General features: G+C 47.1%; 1 protein-coding gene across 8 annotated transcripts in view; it reads right to left on the reverse strand.

Annotated features, from left to right (window-relative positions):
* The window catches only part of LOC122933637 (synaptotagmin binding cytoplasmic RNA interacting protein), a 39,457-nt gene that overhangs the window by 11,511 nt on the left and 9,504 nt on the right, over positions 1-18,442 (reverse strand). For all 8 annotated transcript variants that reach the window (XM_044288537.1, XM_044288536.1, XM_044288535.1 and 5 more), the window contains 4 exons: positions 17,534-17,647; positions 17,261-17,437; positions 9,872-10,007; positions 955-1,160 (listed from right to left, as the gene is read on the reverse strand). In XM_044288537.1, coding sequence (XP_044144472.1) covers positions 955-1,160; positions 9,872-10,007; positions 17,261-17,437; positions 17,534-17,647 — 633 coding nt within the window. The remainder of the gene's footprint in view (positions 1-954; positions 1,161-9,871; positions 10,008-17,260; positions 17,438-17,533; positions 17,648-18,442) is intronic.

The following is an 18,442-nucleotide window of genomic DNA, read 5'->3' on the forward strand; positions in this document are numbered from 1 at the left end:
GGCTAGGGCTACACGACGACAATAAGTCGCTCAACACAATGGGTACAACTACACTGCAACACGTGCGACAATTTTTATGATAGTCTATGGTGTCGCACATGGCGTTTGCTCCTGCCGCAGTATGACACCATAGACCATCATTATAAAAATTGTTGTGCTACAAAATGTCATTGTGTAGCCCTAGCCTTAGGCCTCTTTCACACGACAGTATGTCCATTTCAGTGTTTTGCGGTCCGTTTTTCACGGATCCGTTGTTCCGTTTTTTGCTTCCGTTGTGGTTCCGTTTCCGTTCCGTTTTTCCGTATGGCAAATACAGTATACAGTAATTTCATATTAAAAATTGGGCTGGGCATAACATTTTCAATAGATGGTTCCGCAAAAAACGGAACGGATACGGAAGACATACGGATGCATTTCCGTATGCATTCCGTTTTTTTGCGGACCCATAGACTTTAATGGAGCCACGGAACGTGATTTGCGGCCAAATATAGGACATGTTCTATCTTTAAACGGAACGGAAAAACGGAAATACGGAAACGGAATGCACACGGAGTACATTCCGTTTTTTTTGCGGAACCATTGAAATGAATGGTTCCGTATACGGACCGCAAAAAACGGCCCGCAAAACGGAAAAAAAAAACGGTCGTGTGAAAGAGGCCTTAGGCTGGAAGAAGTCCTTCTTATTCTATTCTTTATCATTTCTCTTCCCCTTCCATCCCACTTCTGGATTTGGCTCAAAAGCCGCAACAAAAAGATGTGTGACACTAAAACAACCAAGTTAACCATATATTCAGTGTGGCCACGCTAGCTTTCAGGCCTGCAAATAAAAACAAACATTCCAGTGTCCTGTCCCATCTCTGTGACTAATAAATGCCACTGGTTTATAATAAGCAGTCCTGAGACTGATGGGGTCAAAGTCATTTAAAGTAGTTGGGTTCATTTAGATTCCTTTACCTTTGCCATGACTTCTGGATCAGGATCTTCAATTGGGTCTGCCCATTCCACCGTCACTACATTGCCCCATACTTTTACTTTGCCACTCATTAGCCGGCGTCTAGCTTGAGCAGCTGTTTTATGATCCTCATACTCAAGAAAGCAGAAACCTCTATTCTTTTTCTTATCATCTGGCTGATGATAGAGTATGACATCAGTAAGACCCTCTGAAACAACGACATTAAAAGAAGTTTAAGAAACAGCAAGCAAAAAGACAACACAAGAGCAGAAGTCATTAAAGGAAGCCTGTCACATGGATTATGCCTAACTGGAGAACATCATGATGCTGGACTGCTGCTTTATAGGTGGGTGTGGTACTGCTTAATCAAGATGGCATTCCTTTGAAATACCGCATTTTATATTTGTTCACACAGCAGAACGGGCAGCTCTATAAGGCACCTTCACACGGGCGTCGCAGGTGAGGGCCGGATGCGTTCAGGGTTTATTGCGGGAAACTCGCGCGAGTAGGCACGCAATTGCAGTCAGTTTTGACTGTGTTGTGATGTTCAGTTTGGCACGCTTGTGAGAAAAAAACCTGAATGTGGTACCCAGAACAAAACCTGGAATTCTTCACTGAAGTTTGGGTTAGGCGTTCTGTAGATTTAAAATGGTTATAATGGAAAATAATAGCATTCTTTAATACAGAATGCAAGTATTATTTCAACCGAGTTAAAAAATAATAAAAACAACTCCCCTCATCCACTTGTTCACGCAGCCGGCATAGTCTTCTTTCTGGACCTGCAAAAGGACCTTTGATGACGTAATCCACGTGGTGACATCAGCACAGGTCCTGCTGAATGAAGACGATGCTGGCTGCGTGATCAAGTGGATGACAGGCGTTACCGGTAATTTATTTTAATCCCCCCCAAGGCACATTTTACTAAGCATACTGTATTAAGAATGCAATTATTTTCCCTTATAACAATGTTATAAGGGAAAATACAATGAATAGACTTTAATGGGGTTCGGGGTTGCTCATCCCCTAGCAACCATGCATGAAAATCGCACCGTATCTGCACTTGCTTGCGATTTTCACGCAGACCCATTAATTTCTATAGGGCCTGCGTCGCATGAAAAATGCAGAATATAGAACATGCTGCAATTTTCACGCAACGCACAAGTGATGCATTAAAATCACCACTCATCTGCACAGCCCTATTAAAGTGAATGGGTCCGGATTCAGTGCGGGTGCAATGTGTTCACCTCACGCATTGCACCCGTGCGGAAAACTTGCTGTGCCAGGATTTTGTCCAAACAGCACCACGCTTTTATCAGACCATAAAAACAAAGAACACTTGTTTGCAAAGTTCTTATACATTGATGTTTTTAAGAAATCTGGCCATAAAACATACATCCTTCAATGCTGGTTTCCCCATGTTTAGTAACAGAGCCTTATGTCCAGTCAAATGATGGACACCATAATGGATTCCAATGACTATTGACCTTTCATCAGGTGCAGTTTCTGTCCGCTATTTGACATCTACAGAATGAAAAAAGGAGATTTTTGTATAACTTACCAGTTAAATCTCTTTCTCGCTCTTCCTTGGGGGACACAGACCTTGGGTATAGCTCAGCTCCCTAGGAGGCGTGACACTAAGTAAAACTGTTAAGCCCCTCCTCCATCAGCTATACCCTCAGCCTGGAGATAGAGGCTACCAGTTGCGTGTCCAAGTAGTGAAAGGATAACAACCAATAACGGAAACAACCAGCCAGCAACCCAACGGGGCGCCAGACCATAACCCTGTAACCAAACACAGAAGGGTGGGTGCTGTGTCCCCCAAGGAAGAGCGAGAAAGAGATTTAACTGGTAAGTTATACAAAAATCTCCTTTTCTCGCCCATTTTCCTTGGGGGACACAGACCTTGGGACGTTCAAGAGCAGTCCAAGAAGGGAGGGACCACAAACCCAAGGCGGAACACCACCAGAGCATCAGGAAACCGCTGCCTGCAAAACCAGGCGGCCCAACGCAGCATCCGCTGATGCATGCGTATGCACCCTATAGAACTTTGTGAAAGTGTGCAGAGAGGACCAAGTGGCTGCTTTGCACAACTGTTCAGCCGAGGCCCGATGCCTCTGCGCCCAGGAAGCTCCGACTGCTCTGGTGGAATGAGCAGTGACGCCAAAAGGCGGAGGTCTGCCCTTGGCTCGATAAGCCTCAGACACCGCCAGTTTAATGAAACGGGCAATAGCCACCTTGGAGACCGCCAACCCTTTGCGCGAACCCTCCGGAACCACAAACAGGGAGTCCGTGCGCCGAAAGGACCCGGTGACCTCCAAGTAAATCCTCAACGCCCTGACCACATCCAGACGGTGCAGTTCCCGTTCTCTGGGGTGGGAAGGAGAGGGACAGAGCGACGGAAGGACGATGTCCTCATTGATGTGAAAGGCGGAGACCACCTTTGGCAGGAAAGTCGGGACAGGCCGAAGCACAACCTTATCCTGGTGGAAGATCAGGAAAGGTTCGGAGCAAGAAAGAGCCGCTAACTCCGACACCCGTCGGAGAGACGTGACGGCCACAAGAAAGATGACCTTGCAGGACAGAAGGCGAAGGGAGACCTCCCGTAAAGGCTCGAAGGGGGCTGATTGGAGCGCCGAGAGCACCACATTCAGGTCCCAGGAAGGAATTGGAGGGCGGTACGGCGGAACAGAGTGAGCCACCCCTTGTAAAAAGGTCTTAATTGGCCCTAGAGGGGCCAGGGGACGCTGGAGAAGAATAGACAGCGCCGAAATCTGACCCTTCAGAGAACTGAGGCACAGCCCCAGGTCCAGACCCGACTGGAGGAAGGACAGGATTGTGGGAAGAGAAAACCGGAGAGGTGGGATGCTCCGGGACTCACAGAACCCCAGATAGGACCTCCAAACCCGATAGTAGATCCTAGAGGATACGGGCTTACGAGCCCGGATCATGGTGCGGACTACGTCCGCGGAGAAACCCCGTCGCGTTAAGACGGCGGTCTCAATAGCCACGCCGTCAAACGTAGCGAGCCTAAATGCTCGTGGAAGATCGGTCCCTGAGAGAGAAGGTCTTCCCTGGAGGGCAGTGGCCACGGTGCGTCTGCCAACAGCAACATTAGGTCGGCGTACCAAGACCGGCGGGGCCAATCCGGGGCGATTAGAATCGCGGGGACGCCCTCTGCCGCGATCCTCCGAAGAGCCCGTGGCAGGAGGGGAAAAGGAGGAAAGACGTACAGAAGGGAGAATTCGCGCCACGGAAGGACGAGCGCGTCGGCGCCGTATGCCTTCGGGTCCCGTGCCCTGGCCAGGTATAGGGGGACCTTGTGGTTGAATTTGGAGGCCATGAGGTCCACGTCGGGGCGACCCCAGCGAAGACAAAGGGCTTCGAACACCTCTGGGTGCAGGGACCATTCTCCCGGGTCGATGGTGGACCGGCTGAGGAAATCCGCCGCCCAGTTGTCCACCCCCGGGATGTAAATCGCAGATAAGGCCGGCACGTGCGTCCCCGCCCAGAGGAGAATGAGGGTCACCTCTTGCATCGCTGCAGCGCTGCGAGTGCCTCCCTGATGGTTTATGTATGCCACAGCCGTGGCATTGTCCGATTGGATCCGAACAGGGTGGCCCTCAGCAGATGGGTCCAGTGTCTGAGGGACAGAAGAATCGCCCTCAGTTCCAGAATATTGATTGGAAGTCTGGACTCCGATAGAGACCAAACGCCCTGGACGGACCGGGGAGGGAAACCCCCCCCCCACCCCCGTAAGCTGGCATCTGTGGTAATCACCAGCCAGTTCAGTGGAAGGAAGGACTTCCCCCTTAGAGGGATATGCAACCACCAGCCGAGGGAAGCTCGAGCCAGGGGAGGCAGAAGAAAGGTCCTGTCCAGACTCCTCAGTGATTTGTCCCAGGCCGACAGAATTGCCCTCTGAAAGGTGCGGGATCGGAATTGTGCGAACGGCACCGCTTCGAAACAGGCAACCATCTTTCCCAACAACCGCATGCTGGATCTGAGGGAAGGGCGGTGATGACGGAGGAGACTGCGAACCGACCCGCGAAGGGCCAGACGCTTGTCCGACGGAAGGCGGACCTCCGCCAACTCTGTATCCAGGAGCATCCCCAGGAAGATCAGCCGTCTGGAGGGGGTAAGGGAAGATTTGGGGTGGTTGATAATCCAACCGAACCGCGTCAGGGTCTCCAGAGTGAGTTCCACACTGCGGGATGTCTGAGAGAAGGAGGGTGCCTTGACCAGGATGTCGTCCAAGTATGGGAGAAGAAAAACACTTCTTGAACGTAGAAGGGCCAAGACAGGGGCCAGGACCTTGGTGAACACTCGAGGAGCAGTCGCCAGACCAAAGGGAAGGGCGACGAATTGGAAGTGATCGTCCCCCACCGCAAAGCGCAGGAAGCGGTGATGACATGGAGCAACCGGAACGTGGAGGTATGCATCCTGAATGTCGATTGAGGCCATGAAATCCCCTCTTTCCAGGGAGGCCACTGCGGACCTGAGAGACTCCATCCGGAATCTCTGCAGTCGGAGAAAACGGTTCAGGCGTTTTAGGTCCAAGATCGGACGCACTGAGCCTTCCTTCTTGGGAACCACAAAGAGGTTCGAGTAGAACCCCCTGAACCTTTCCGTCGGAGGCACGGGGGCGACGACACCCTTGTCCATTAGAGAGTGAATGGCCGCGAAGAAGGCGGCCACTCGTACGGGATCTCGCGGAGGACGGGATCGGAAGAAACGGTCTGGCGGAATGGACGCAAATTCGATTTTGTATCCGCAAGATACAATCTCGAGCGCCCATGCGTCTGAGATGTGGGCCCGCCATACGTTCCTGAATAGGAGAAGGCGGCCCCCCACCCGGGTGGGTGGGGGCGCACCTTCAGGCAGAGGGCTGCTGGCCTGTGGGAGCCCGTGCAGGCTGGGACTTGCGCCAGGTAGGTTGCGTCCGAAAAAAACGGCTTCTTGCGTCTATCCTGGGCTGGGCCAGAGGAAGAAGAACTGGCCGCGGGTCTAGACCCGGTGGGCTTGCGAAAGGACCGAAAACGGGACGAACCAGCGCGACCACGGGGGGCGCCCATTGGCCTGGACTGGGGGAGGTGAGTACTCTTCCCACCCGTGGCCTCTGATATAAGTTCGTCCAGACGGGTTCCGAACAGGCGGGAACCCGTGAATGGTAGGCCGGCCAAAGAGCGTTTGGAAGCGGCGTCCGCCGCCCAAACCTTCAGCCAGAGTTCCCTCCTGACAGAAACTGCCAGGGCAGAGGAACGGGCAATGAGGGCACCCGCATCAAGGGAGGCCTCACAGACGAATTTTCCGGCCTGAACAATTAGTTGGGCTAAGGAACGGAGGTCCTGAACAGGGACGTCCGACCCTAACTCCCGTTCCAGTTGCAAACCCCATTCAGAGACCGCTTTGCCAACCCAGGCGGAGGCAAAGACCGGTCTAAGGGCCGAACCAGAGGCAGTAAATATGGCCTTGGAGAGGGATTCCGTACGACGGTCCTCAACAGACTGGAGGGAAGATCCGTCCTGTACAGGAATAGTAGTGCTTTTGGACAGGCGAGCCACGGGAGGATCAACCTTAGGCGGGGATGTCCACGTGGTCACAGAATCCGCTGGAAAGGGATAACAAATGTCCAGCTTTTTGGGTGTAATAAAGCGGACGTTAGGCCGAGTCCAAGCCTTGGATACCACAGAAGAAAAATCAGCGTGTATGGGAAAAACCTTGGAGGCCTGTTTGGGGCGGAGAAAGGACACGCCGGCCTGTTCAGAGCTGGGGGGGTCATCGTGTAGCTGAAAGGTATCACGGATGCTAGTGACAAGATGCCCCACCGCGGACGCCAATTTGGACGGAAGCTCTGAGTCCATGTCCACGTCCGAATCCGCCAGTTCTCCCTCAGAAAGCGTATCCCTTTGAGAGGATAGACTTGACTGAGCTCGCACGCATGGCGGAGAGAGCGAAGCATCTGGAGAAGATGTGCGCTCAACCCTTGAACGTTTCTGAGTATGCCGGGCCCTGGAAGATTCGCTGGGAGGCAGGGAACCAGTGGGGGCGGCAGAAACGGTAGTCCCAGCGGGTGCGACAGGGATTGTGGCAGCCTGCGGGAGAGGCGGTCTATCCACGAGACGGCCCACTACGTGTGTAAGGCTTTCCACCGCCTGAGACAGAGACCTAGCCCAGTCAGGGGGTTCAGAGGCACCGGGGGGCGCAGCGGGAAGCGGGCCCTGACATGCAAGGCAATGCGGCTCAGATTGCCCACGCGGAAAAAGTTCCTTACAGGCGGTACAGGCATGGTACCAGGGTTTGGGGGCACCTGTGGGATCTGACATGCTGAAGTGTGGTTGTACTCTAATATAGAGACCACAAAGGGTTATAGCAGCTATGACCAGGAGGGTTAGGAGAGGGTTAACTGTCCTACCAGTGCCTCAGAAGAACGTCAGGAGATGGCCCAGATCAGCAGCAGCAGAGAAGCAATGAACAGCAGTGAGCAGCAGAGAGCGCCCACAGAAGCCGAGCGATGTACACAGGAGGTTAGAGTCCCCCACCGTGTCCCAGCTTCCTGTCAGGAGTGAGGAAGCGCGGGAAACCTCAGCAGAAAGCGCGGGGAACAAGCTCCGCCCCCTCCAGCGCTTGAAATGTCTCCTGTGAAGGAGAACGTAGCTCCGCCCCCAAAATGACGCGCGGAAGCCCCGCCCCCTGCCGGGACCGCTAAGCCCCGCCCCCCGTTCTCGGCGGGAAGGGGGGAGAGAGAGAAGAGAAAAATGGAGTCAGCCCCGATGAGGGGGAGGGGGGGGGGGGGGGAGAAAGATAGCAGCGTGGGGGGGGAAAAGCGTGGGGGTGCTGAGGATGCTGCTGTGCTGCAGATGAGCGCTCAGAATGAGCGACCACGGGTGCCCCCCTTACCCAGAGGGGTAGATGCTGCAGATAGGGACGGGGTATGGGCTGGAATAGCCATCTCACCGTGCGACGTCTTCACCCTCAGTCCTTTCCAGCAGGGTCGCCCCTTCAGCCACTGGCACCGCAGTGGCAGGAAGCTGGAAGAGGGGCTTGGCGTGCGGGCGACCCCCTAGCTGGCGGGATGTAGGGGAGCCATTGCTGCCCAGATCCTCCTATTGCTTCTGTGGGGGAGGCAGCAGTGCAGATAAGTTGGCACTGGCGCAGCTCAACCCCGGGAGAGCAGAGAGGTCAAATGCGTCTCTGGTATCCCTAGGAAAAAATAAAATAACAAAATTAGAAGAAAAAGTAAAAATAACAAGGAGAAAACAGCCCTGCAGTAGCAGGGAGTGTCTTGCCTCCTTGGACACTAAGCTAAAACTGGTAGCCTCTATCTCCAGGCTGAGGGTATAGCTGATGGAGGAGGGGCTTAACAGTTTTACTTAGTGTCACGCCTCCTAGGGAGCTGAGCTATACCCAAGGTCTGTGTCCCCCAAGGAAAATGGGCGAGAAAATAGTGATCTGGACTCCATATCTACAGTACTCCTCATTACTGTAGATAATGGCCCAAAATCTGGATGACAGAATCCCTTTCACCTCACATGGCTTCCAACAAAGGAAGGAGGAATCCATACTCTTGCAGAGTAGCTTCCTGTCTATAATGGCCCTCACTGCCATATGGATAAGTTATTCCCCCTTAGAAGCAAAATCAGTCAAGATTAAAAAGGTAATGAATTGGGACAAATGGCCAATAAGTTGCCCCCAATGACCCCATTTTTTTTTATTTTTGAGAATGAAATAATGAAGGAATTGCCCAGACCTGCCCATGAAAGCCTTTGAGGCGATTGTCCAATTACTTTTTGTTCTTTTAAAAACAGGGTGCCACATGTAAGGCTGTATTCACACGTCCGCAATGTGTTTTGCGGATACACGGAGACACGGATCCGCAAAACACGGAAAGGGGCAATGTGCTTTCCGCATTTTGCGGACCGCACATTGCCGACATAATAGAATATGCCTGTTCTTGTCCGCAATTGCGGACAAGAATAGGACATGTTCTATTTTTTTGCGGAAACGGAAGCACGGATGCGGAAGTGCGGATCCGCAAATGTGGATGCGGACAGCACATTCCGTCCCCATAGAGAATGAATGGGTCCGCACCCTTTCCGCAAAATTGCGGAAAGGATGCGGACCCATTTTGCGGACGTGTGAATGGAGCCTAAAGGAGCTGAAACTCCTAAACCCTTAATCCAATTTTAATGTGGATACACTCAAATGAAAGCTAAAAGTCTGGACTTTGTCCATTATATAACTTGAATATGTGTTAGGCCACTTTCACACTAGCGTTTTTTTTGCGGATCTGTCATGGATCTGCAAAAAACGCTTCCGTTACAATAATACAACAGTATGCATCCGTCATGAACGGATCCCGTTGTATTATGTTTTCTATAGCCATGACAGATCCGTCTTGAGCACCATTGAAAGTCAAATGGGAAACGGATCAGTTTTCTATTGTGCCAGAGAAAACGGATCCGTCCTCATTGACTGAACTTGTGTGCCAGGACGGATCCATTTGGCTCCGCTTAGTCAGGCGGACACCAAAACGCTGCCTCCAGAGCGGAATGGTGACTGACTGATCGGAGGCAAACTGATCCGTTTTGGACAGCTCGTGAGAGCCCTGAACGGATCTCACAAACTGAAACCAAAACGTGAGTGTGAAAGTAGCCTTAGGTAAAAAACCAAAACAAAATTTGTGTCAGTGTCCAAATATATAGACCTACCTGTACTAGGTAAACTTCAGACTGAATTAGTAAATGTGCCCCATGATCTCATCACTAAATAAAATATATATCATTTACCTGTATTGTATTTGCCTAAAATAAATTATAAAAATTAAGTACACTTGTATGGAAATGTTCCTATAATTCATAAAATTGCTGAAAGAGGATTAAAAACGTTTTATGTATCTGACTAATTAAAACATCCACTTACCAGTGACTTTACTAAATTCTTCAACAATTTGTTCCTTTGTTTTACTTTTTGGAATAGATCCAACAAAAAGTCTATTATTGGCAACAGAGATGCAAACACCAATATGCTTTCCTGATCGAATTTCATGGTTGTTGTACTGTAAAAATTAAAGTAAATAAGGCTGAAAACCTTTTAAATGTTTACAAATCAAAAAAGAGTATTCGTGCCACAAACAGTTATCACCTATTGACTTAATAGATAAAAACAAACACTGGAACGCCCACCAGAAGATAGAACCTCCTGCCCTCTTTTCATACCAAGCCACAGTGAGGTGGTTGCCCGCTATTGCCCCATATAGAAACAGTCGTAATGGAGAGACCTCCACTTATCTAATGGATAGGTGATGAATGTTTTAGGCCATCGTAACCGTTTAAAGGGTTTCTGTCATGAGAAATAACGTTATGTAGCTGACTGACATTAGCGATGTGCTAATGTCAGCAGTACATAACAGTATGCTTTATAACTCCCTGCCACCGTTCTCTTAAAATAAAGATTTAAATATTCGGCGCAGGGGCAGTGAATGAAGGACACGCTCCTGCTGCCGACTTTCTTCCTTCGACACAGTGAAGAAGCCGACAGCAGGAGCTCTTCCTTCACTCACTGCGCCGAATACTAAACGGGACGGCGCAGGCGAGGGATTTACGGGACACTGAGGAAAACTCGAAAGTCAATCAACTTGACCTGGGCGTGCCAAAGGGTTTGAAGACTGAGCCTCTAGGCGCTGAAGCAACGCCTTAATAGCGCCTGGGGGCTCATTAGCATATTCTATAAGTCTTTATTTTAAGAGAACGGCGGCAGGCAGGGAGTTATAAAGCATACTGTTATGTACTGCTGACATTAGCCCATTGCTAATGTCAATCAGCTACATAACGTTATTTCTTATGGCAGAAACCCTTTAACCACTTAAGGACCACAGGTTTATACCCCACTCTAGTGACCAGGCCCTTTTTTACAAATCGGCACTCCACAACTTTAGCGGTTTATTGCTCGGTCATGCAACTTCAGACCCAAATTAATTTTACCTCCTTTTCTTCTCACTAATAGAGCTTTCATTTGGTGGTATTTCATTGCTGCTGACATTTTTACTTTTTTGGTTATTAATCGAAATTTAACGATTTTTTGGCACAAAAAAAAATGACATTTTTCACTTTCAGTTGTAAAATTTTGCAAAAAAAGAAAACGACATCCATATATAAATTTTTCGCTAAATTTATTGTTCTACATGTCTTTGTTTAAAAAATAATGTTTGGGTAAAAAAAAAAAAAATGGTTTGGGTAAAAGTTATAGCGTTTACAAACTATGGTACAAAAATGTGAATTTCCGCTTTTTGAAGCAGCTCTGACTTTCTGAGCACCTGTCATGTTTCCTGAGGTTCTACAATGCCCAGACAGTAGAAACCCCCCACAAATGACCCCATTTCGGAAAGTAGACACCCTAAGGTATTCACTGATGGGCATAGTAAGTTCATAGAACTTTTTATTTTTTGTCACAAGTTAGCGGAAAATGATTATTTCTTTTTTTTTTGTTCTTACAAAGTCTCATATTCCACTAACTTGTGACAAAAAATAAAAACTTCCATGAACTCACTATGCCATGGATGTCAAACTCATGGCCCTCCAGATGTTGCAAAACTACAACTTCCATCATTCCGATAGCTGTAGTATGCCCAGGCATGATGGGAGTTGTAGTTTTGCAACAGCTGGAGGGCCACGAGTTTGACATCCCTGCACTATGCCCATCACGAAATACCTTGGGGTGTCTTCTTTCCAAAATGGGGTCACTTGTGGGGTAGTTATACTGCCCTGGCATTCTAGGGGCCCTAATGTGTGGTTAGTAGTTTGAAATCAAAATGTGTACAAAATGGCCTGTGAAATCCGAAAGGTGCTCTTTGGAATGTGTGCCCCTTGGCCCACCTAGGCGGCAAAAAAGTGACACATCTGGTATCGCCGTACTCAGGAGAAGTTGGGGAATGTGTTTTGGGGTGTCATTTTACATATACCCATGCTGGGTGAGAGAAATATCTTGGCAAAAAACAACTTTTCCCATTTTTTATTCAAAGTTGGCATTTGACCAAGATATTTATCTCACCCAGCATGGGAATGTAAAATGACACCCCAAAACACATTGCCCAACTTCTCCTGAGTACGGCAATACCAGATGTGTGACACTTTTTTGCAGCCTAGGTGGGCAAAGGAGCCCACATTCCAAAGAGCACCTTTAGGATTTCACCGGCCATTTTTTGCAGATTTTGATTTCAAACTACTTCGCACACATTAGGGCCCCTAAATTGCCAGGGCAGTATAACTACCCCACAAGTGACCCCATTTTGGAAAGAAGACACCCCAAGGTATTCCGTGAGGGGCATGACGAGTTCCTAGAATTTATTTTTTGTCACAAGTTAGCGGAAAATGATTTTTTTTTTATTTATTTTTTTCTTACAAAGTCTCATATTCCACTAACTTGTGACAAAAAATAAAAAATTCCAGGAACTCGCCATGCCCCTCACGGAATACCTTGGGGTGTCTTCTTTCCAAAATGGGGTCACTTGTGGGGTAGTTATACTGCCCTGGCAATTTAGGGGCGCTAATGTGTGGTAAGTAGTTTGAAATCAAAATGTGTAAAAAATGACCTGTGAAATTCGAAAGGTGCTCTTTGGAATGTGTGCCCCTTTGCCCACCTAGGCGGCAAAAAAGTGACATCTGGTATCGCCGTACTCAGGAGAAGTTGGGGAATGTGTTTTGGGGTGTCATTTTACATATACCCATGCTGGGTGAGAGAAATATCTTGGCAAAAGACAACTTTTCCCATTTTTTATACAAAGTTGGCAGTTGACCAAGATATTTATCTCACCCAGCATGGGTATATGTAAAATGACACCCCAAAACACATTGCCCAACTTCTCCTGAGTACGGCGATACCAGATGTGTGACACTTTTTTGCAGCCTAGATGCGCAAAGGGGCCCAAATTCCTTTTAGGGGGGCATTTTTAGACATTTGGATCCCAGACTTCTTCTCACACTTTCGGGTCCCTAAAATGCCAGGGCAATATAAATACCCTACATGTGACCCCATTTTGGAAAGAAGACTCCCCAAGGTATTCAATGAGGGGCATGGCGAGTTCATAGAATTATTTTTTTGGCACAAGTTAGCGGAATTTTTTATTTTTTTCTCACAAAGTCTCCCTTTCCGCTAACTTGGGACAAAAATGTCAATCTTTCATGGACTCAATATGCCCCTCACGGAATACCTTGGGGTGTCTTCTTTCCGAAATGGGGTCACATGTGAGTATTTATACTGCCCTGGCATTTTAGGGGTCCTAAAGAGTAAGAAGAAGTCTGGAATATAAAGGTCTAAAAAATGTTACGCATTTAGATTCCGTGAGGAGTATGGTGAGTTTTTATTTTTTGACACAAGTTAGTGGAATATGAGACTTTGTAAGAAAAAAAAAAAAAAAAAGGGGGGGGGGGGGGGTGATCAGGGAGTGTATATGGGGTGATCACCCCCCTGTAAGGCTCCATTCAGACGTCCGTATGTGTTTTGCGGATCCGATCCATGTATCCGTGGATCCGTAAAAATCATACGGACGTCTGAATGGAGCCTTACAGGGGGGTGATCAATGACAGGGGGTGATCAAGGAGTCTATATGGGGTGATCAGTGGTTCATAAAGGGTTAATAAGTGACAGGGGGGGGGGGGGGGGGGGTGTAGTGTAGTGGTGTTTGGTGCTACTTTACTGAGCTGCCTGTGTCCTCTGGTGGTCGATCCAAACAAAAGGGACCACCAGAGGACCAGGTAGCAGGTATATTAGACGCTGTTATCAAAACAGCGTCTAATATACCTGTTAGGGGTTAAAAAAAATCACATCTCCAGCCTGCCAGCGAACGATCGCCGCTGGCAGGCTGGAGATCCTGTCTCTTACCTTCCGTTCCTGTGAACGCACGCTCCTGTGTGCGCGCGTTCACAGGAAATCTCGCCTCTCGCGAGATGACGCCTATTGGAGTTAGTGTGACCTGGGAGAGCCGCCGCGATGACGCCTTTCGGGGTTAGCGTGGCGGCAAGCGGTTAAACACAATGGAGTAGAGTCTGGATAGGTGATCAGTGTCAAAATCTCTGAAAACCTCTTTAAAAGCCCAATACTTTCTATGCCAACCCTTAAAGGGGTTGTCCCATCTCACACAGTGGGGGCATATCGCTAGGATATGCCCCCATTGTCCGATAGCGGTGGGACCTGCACCCAAGATCCGCACCTATAATCGGGAACGGGGCCCCACAAGTTAAGGAGGGCGCACTGCGCATGCGCAGCCACCCTCCATTCATTCATTTCTATGGGACCGCCGAAAATTATTCCGTCTGTCCCATAGAAATGAATGGAAGCCTGGGCCACGCATGTGCGGTACGCTCCCATTCACTTCTATGGGAGCAGCGCTTGGTGGTGGACGGACCCCGGGAAATCTGGGGTCCTCTAGCCACAGCTCTCCACGTACATATCAGACAATGGGGGCATATTCTAGCGATATACCCCCATTGTCTGAGATGGGAAGAATGCTTTAAGAATGCAACCATTTCTTCTACTTTTCAAAAAGTTGGTTGATAAATTTGGCCTAAATTGGGTCAAAAGATTAACCATGCCCATTGAGTAAGAGAGGGGTTGCCATCTGGCACCTGCATGCCTCTAAGGCTGAGTTCACACAGGCGTGACGGATATGTTCAGGATGTGTCCCGGTTGTACTGCGGCAAACCCGTGTGAGCAGGTACCCAATTGCAGTCAGTTTTGACTACGATTGCGTTCCGTTGTTCAGTTTTTATTGCGCGGGTACAATGCGTGGTACCCAGACCTGAACTTCTTCACAGAAGTTCAGGTTTGGGTTCGGTGTTGTATAGATATTATTTTCCCTTATAACATGGCTATAAGAGAAAATAATAGCATTCTTTAATACAGAATGCCTAGTAGGTGGTCAATTGAGGGTTAAAAAATAAAAAATTAACTAACACCTTCTACTCTTGATCGCGTAGCTGCCGGTCTCTTCTTTAATCATAAGATGCCGGTGATAGATCATGTGATCTGACGTCACCACAGGTTCTTTAGCCGGAAGCTCATGATTCAAGAAGTAGGAAGAGACAGACAGCTACGCGATCAAGAGGAGAAGGTGAGTTATTTATTTTTTATTAACCCTCAATTGACCACCTACTAAGCATTCTGTATTAAAGAATGATGCGAGAAATATCTTTGCAAATTGACAACTTTGTATTACATATTTATTTTTTTTAAGTTGTCATTTTACAGAGATATGTCTCTCACCCAGCATGGGTATATGTAAAAATACACCCCAAAACACAGTGCCCTACTTCTTCTGAGCAATACCACGTGAGACACTTTTTTGCAGCCTATGTGCGTAAAGGGGCCGAAAGTCCAACGAGTACCTTTAGGCTTTACAGGGTTGCTCACAATTTAGCCCCGCCCAAAATGCCAGAACAGTAAACACATCCCACAAATGACCCCATTTCGGAAAGTAGACACCCCAAGGTATTCACTGAGGGGCATAGTGAGTCCGTGGGAGATAAAAAAATTTTTTGCCAGAAGTTAGCAGAAATGGAAACTTTATTTTTTCTCAGAAAGTGTCATTTTCCGCTATCTTGTGGAAAAAAAAATTAAATCATACATGAACTCACCATGCCCCTCTGCGAATACTTTGGGGTGTCTTCTTTCTAAAATGGGGTCATTTATACTATCGTGGCATTCTAGCACCTCAAGAAACATGACAGGTGCTCAGAAAGTCAGAGCTGCTTCAAAACGCGGAAATTCACATTTTTTGTACCATAGTTTGCAAACGCTATAACTTTTGCGCAAACCAATATACACTTATTGGATATTTTTTTTTATCAAAGACATGTAGCACAATAAATTATGACACAAACTTGTATATAAATGTAATTATATTTGAATAATTTTACCAGAAAAAGTTAAAAATACACTTTTTTGAGAAAATTGCGGTCTATTTTGATTAATATCAGAAAAACGAAAACTCTCAGCAGCAATCAAATACCACCAAAAGAAAGCTGTATTTGTGAGAAGAAAAGGAGGTAAAATTAATTTGGGTGCCAAGTTGCATGACCGAGCAATAAACCGTTAAAGTTGTGAAGTGCCGATTTGTAAAAAAGGGCCTGGTCACTAGGGGGGTATAAACCTGTGGTCCTTAAGTGGTTAATAAAACCCAGTGACACGCACCACTGACTCCATATAACGTTGATGCTGGACCACCAATGATTATTAGTGAGTCACAGGGCAGACAAGACGACAGGGCTACAAGCCCTGTGAATCAAAGGAGAGAAATGAGCACTAGGGCATAGCTACAACAGTGCTGATTTGCATAAAGATACAAATCCTATCTCCACAATGTTGCAGAGAACAGTTTAGGTTTTTATTTTGAGGTAAAAACCTTTTCATTTATTAAAAATATCCAACAGTTTTCCCCTTCAGACTTCACTGCATCTACAGACTGTTGATTCTCCTTCTCAATGAAACCAGCCAGAGAGCTGCTCTGATGGCACAATTTGTAGCCCCTTACCTCCAGCTCCCTGAAACCTCACTCGTCGCTAAATCTGATCAAACCGATTCCTAATAAAAGACCACTTAAAACATTTTTTACCCAAAAATAAGTAAAACGCAATAATGAAAAAAGTACTGCCTCCAAAGATGTCTCTAGCCTTTATTGCTGATGGCATGTGACAGAGAAGAGGCCAGTTTATCCAAGAGATCCTTCTCTTCCTCTCCTTGCCCTCCCGCTGAAGACTGACTTTTCGCTCCATGGAAGAAAAGGAGGAGAACAAGTGTCTGTCAATAGTGGGTGGATGGGTAGTTCATGAATAATTCATGAACAGACGGACAGCACATGCCTCTTCTACGGCTTCCATCATTAAATCGGAAAATGTGTTACTTTATCAGATAAGTGACAGATCACTAATTTACGAATGAGTGCAGCATAGGTAACAGGCTCTCTAAGATCTCAAGGACACAACTGACCAGAGAAAAGACGAGGCCTTAAGCACACAACCGGAAGTGTTTTGCCTACTGCACTACTGTAGAAATGCCTACTGTGTGCTGTCCACATGTTTTGCCCGCATAGAAACAAATAGGTCCGTATCAGATCCGTAAAGTATGTGGATTTGATGTGGACCAAGAACACGGTTGTGTGCATGGGGCCTAATCTTGGTGGATGTGTTTCTTCAGTCTAAGTACCTGTGAAGAGATCTGTTCCCCCAAAGCAATATGAATGCGGCCCAACTGGAATCCCAAGAAAGCTAAAGCAATACTTTCACTGCAGTACATAAATCGATGAAATGTAACACTTACCAACTTGACAGCCTCCTGGGCAGCCTCTTTTGTACAAAATGTCACAAAAGCATAGCCTCTATTTAAACCAGTTAAAGGATCCATCATTAAACGGAGATCCCAGATTGGCCCAGCCTTTTCAAATAGTGGAACAAGCTCATCTTCAAACAGATCTCTAGGTATTTTGCCCACAAATATCTAAAAAGATAGGTAATAGATAAATATGCGAAACAGAAAAAAAATAAAAAAATAATAATTATATATATATATTTAAAATCTATTTTTTTTATTTACCTCTGTGCCAACAGAGGGCTGATGTCCTGAGTGAACTGTGCTTGGGGGTGGACCACCATATTTTCTTTGACCAGTTGTCACATCTAGAGTATATGCTGTTCTTTCAAGAAGGGCCTAAAATCAATAAAATGCAAAAACACAATTATATCACATCAGTAATCAGTGTTCGCTTTGGTCATTAAATGGCATAAGGCATTTTGATTTTATGAAAACATTTTCAATTCCTGACAGTAATATGAAGTATGGATTTAACCCCTTCCCTCACACTACAGGTACATCAGGCACCAAATTACACATTTTAATGTACATGTACAGTTACAGTGAAATGTTTGGACACCCTGGTTTCTTTTGATTCAAAAAACATTTCTCTCTAAAGGCGTATGATAAAGTATTGCTAAAAATGTCTTTGCATGAAATGAATACACCAAGTTCGGAAGGCCTCTCACACGCAGAGCACCCGCACTGAATACTGACCCATATAGTTCTGCGTTGCGTGAAAAACTCAGCATGTTCTATATTCTGAGTTTTCCACCCAGCCCTGGCCCCATAGAAGTGAATGGGGCTTCAGTGAAAAACGCATTGCATCCGGAATCAAGTGCGGATGCAATGCGTTTTTCACTGATGGTTGCTAGGAGATGTTTGTAAACGTGTGTGTGAAAGTGGTGCGAGTTTCACTGAACACATCCGGAGCCTATCCTTCACGCTTGTGTGAAAAAGGCCTAAGGGCTTAAATAATTCTTAAATTTCATTACGAACATCATTGCCATCTAGAGGTGGAAAATGCTGAATTTCAGTGATGCAGTTATTACTTTTAAGGCATACACAATAAGTGTATATAACACAAATGACTGATAGGTGCAAATCCCAGAGGTGGGGCCCACACTTATCTCGTAAACTGAGACAGCAAAA

Source organism: Bufo gargarizans, chromosome 4, assembly GCF_014858855.1.
Source record: "Bufo gargarizans isolate SCDJY-AF-19 chromosome 4, ASM1485885v1, whole genome shotgun sequence".
Taxonomy (NCBI): domain Eukaryota; kingdom Metazoa; phylum Chordata; class Amphibia; order Anura; family Bufonidae; genus Bufo; species Bufo gargarizans.